This window comes from Ciona intestinalis, chromosome 7, assembly GCF_000224145.3.
Source record: "Ciona intestinalis chromosome 7, KH, whole genome shotgun sequence".
Classification (NCBI taxonomy): domain Eukaryota; kingdom Metazoa; phylum Chordata; class Ascidiacea; order Phlebobranchia; family Cionidae; genus Ciona; species Ciona intestinalis.
In genome coordinates this window covers 5061586-5064132 of record NC_020172.2, presented here as the reverse complement: position 1 = coordinate 5064132, position 2547 = coordinate 5061586, and the positions used below count along the sequence as shown (strand labels likewise).

Below are 2547 nucleotides of genomic sequence, written 5' to 3'. Positions count from 1 at the left end.
AATTTTGGACAACCCATTAGTGACTACTGAGTTGGAGCAATTGCCGTTAAGTGTCTTGCTTAAGGACACATACGCCCACAATGGTAGCAGCGACGAGCCTTGAACCCATTACCTCTGGGTTAGAGGCAGGCGCGCTAACCACTACGCCACCGCGCCGGACAAGAGTGGCTAGCATGCCTGTCTCTAACCCCTTGCAACAATAAAATAAATAACATTAATTCACTACGAGGTGTATGAAACAGAACACCCCTGTTATAACGACTGTCAATGCCCTGCCTGAAGATAAAGTAAGTTACATTCATTCAATTCATTAAGAACTCACCATTTCTCATTTTCCATTTTCTCACCATCTGGAACTGTTGTTCTTCCACCCCCTTGTTTGCGCAATCTGATTCAATTCCATCGATTATCTTATTGGACAAACCTAAGCCCTGCTCAAGCTGAGCAAACTTGAGAAACTCTTTGTGGTTAAATTTTCCCAAAATAGCATAGATTTGGTCGTTTTCACCTAAACCTGGAACTATCATACAAAGCATAAGGTATAACAGATTAAAGCTAATTTTGTGAGTGTTAATTAAAAATAGTTAGGGCTTATGTATAGGGTTTGTATGATGCTATTAAACAGCTTTCTATTTTTAACCCCCAACCTTAACCAACATAAATTACCCTAATATTGTTATTTTGGAAACCAATTAATAATATACATTACAAAAAAAGGCATTTGCTACAAAGTGGTGAATAAATGAATGACACAAGCAACTCAAATCTTGGGTATATTATTGAGAATTTGTATCAGTGACATCACATTAAAACAACTAGAAAAAAAATTAAACTTACCTCCATCTTCAATTGGCATTGTGATGTAGTAAGAGAAAAATTTTTTTAAATAAACCTAGCACCTATACTGTAGAAAGAATCCTACAACACAAAGTTGAATGTAAAATCTATACATGGTGAGGTCATTAGAAAAAGCAGATAAAAACATTTTACAGAACTGATTCAAAAATGAACTTTGAACGAAATTTTGATTCAAAATAACAAAATTATTGATTTGCATTATAATTTATAAAACAATAATTTGAAATACAAATGGTTTAAGAAATAGAAATAAAATGATTAAAATTTAGATAATTTGCATAAACATGTAGATTAAGTTTGTATAAATCCGGGGAAACTTTTGAAAGATTGTTCATCAGTTGAAGGCAATATCACACAACAAGCATGTTTAAAATAGAGTTATTATATTTATGTTCAATCAACGTTCATCTTCAATGTGTTTGCGACAAAAGGGGGGTGGATTAACGATTATCGTTTTCAACCATCCTTGCAAGATCATTTCTTCCAATCTCTCTCAACAATTCAGAAAGTCTATCAATTTTTTCTTGAAAGTGAAAAACATAGTAAGGTATGACATCATAAATAAGATCTATTGCATCACAATACCTTGTTCACCATTCACGCCCCACAAATTATTTTCTTCAACATATTGCAGCAATTCCGCAGCATTTAGAAACATACTGAAACACAAATCTATGTAAATTGAAGTATTCCCGTATAAAAAGACATTCTAATTATAACTTGAGAGTGAGCTTGAGGTGTATGAATACACCATGTGTGCCTGGTGTATAAGAAGACACCAATGTTATAACTTGACAGTGAGCATGAGGTGTATGAATACACCATGTGTGCCTGGTGTATAAGAAGACACTTATGTTATAACTCAAAAGTCAGCATGAGGTGTATGAATACACAATGTGTGTCTGGTGTATAATAAGACACCCATGTTATAACTCGACAGTGAGCATGAGGTGTATAAATACACCATGTGTGTCTGGTGTATAAGAAGACACCCATGTTATAATTCGACAGTGAGCATGAGGTGTATGAATACACTATGTGTGTCTGGTGCATAAGAAGACACCCATGGTCCATGTTATAACTCGACAGTGAGCATGAGGTGTATGAATACACAATGTGTGTCCGGTGTATAATAAGACACCCATGTTATAACTCGACAGTGAGCATGAGGTGTATGAATACACAATGTGTGTCTGGTGTATAATAAGACACCCATGTTATAACTCGACAGTGAGCATGAGGTGTATGAATACACCATGTGTGTCTGGTGTATAAGAAGACACCCATGTTATAATTCGACAGTGAGCATGAGGTGTATGAATACACCATGTGTGTCTGGTGTATAAGAAGACACCCATGTCCATGTTATAACTCGACAGTGAGCATGAGGTGTATGAATACACCATGTGTGTCTGGTGTATAAGAAGACACCCATGTTATAACTCGACAGTGAGCATGAGGTGTATGAATACACCATGTGTGTCTGGTGTATAAGAAGACACCCATGTTATAACACGACAGTGAGCATGAGGTGTATGAATACACCATGTGTGTCTGGTGTATAAGAAGACACCCATGTTATAACACGACAGTGAGCATGAGGTGTATGAATACACAATGTGTCACTACTAGTATTTATAAGAAGACACTCATGTTATAACTCGACAGTGAGCATGAGGTGTACCCACC

The 2547-nt window shown here is 36.2% G+C and overlaps 1 protein-coding gene and 1 long non-coding RNA gene across 4 annotated transcripts in view; both read right to left on the bottom strand.

Moving 5' to 3' along the window:
* The window catches only part of LOC100186877 (caspase-2-like), a 12973-nt gene that overhangs the window by 8441 nt on the left and 1985 nt on the right, over positions 1–2547 (bottom strand). Inside the window, exons 1-2 of one of the 3 annotated variants that reach the window (XM_026834927.1) lie at positions 838–1089; positions 323–520 (exon numbers count right to left, since the gene is read on the bottom strand). In XM_026834927.1, coding sequence (XP_026690728.1) covers positions 323–520; positions 838–856 — 217 coding nt within the window. In that variant the 5' untranslated portion in view covers positions 857–1089. Of the gene's footprint in view, positions 1–322; positions 521–837; positions 1090–2547 lie in introns of those variants that run through there. The other 2 variants (XM_026834929.1, XM_026834928.1) reach the window with 2 other exon arrangements.
* On the bottom strand, positions 1254–1519 carry LOC113474328. The gene is made up of 2 exons (XR_003395993.1): positions 1444–1519; positions 1254–1381 (listed from the first exon to the last, which is right to left on the bottom strand). It is a non-coding gene; the product is annotated as an uncharacterized LOC113474328 (long non-coding RNA).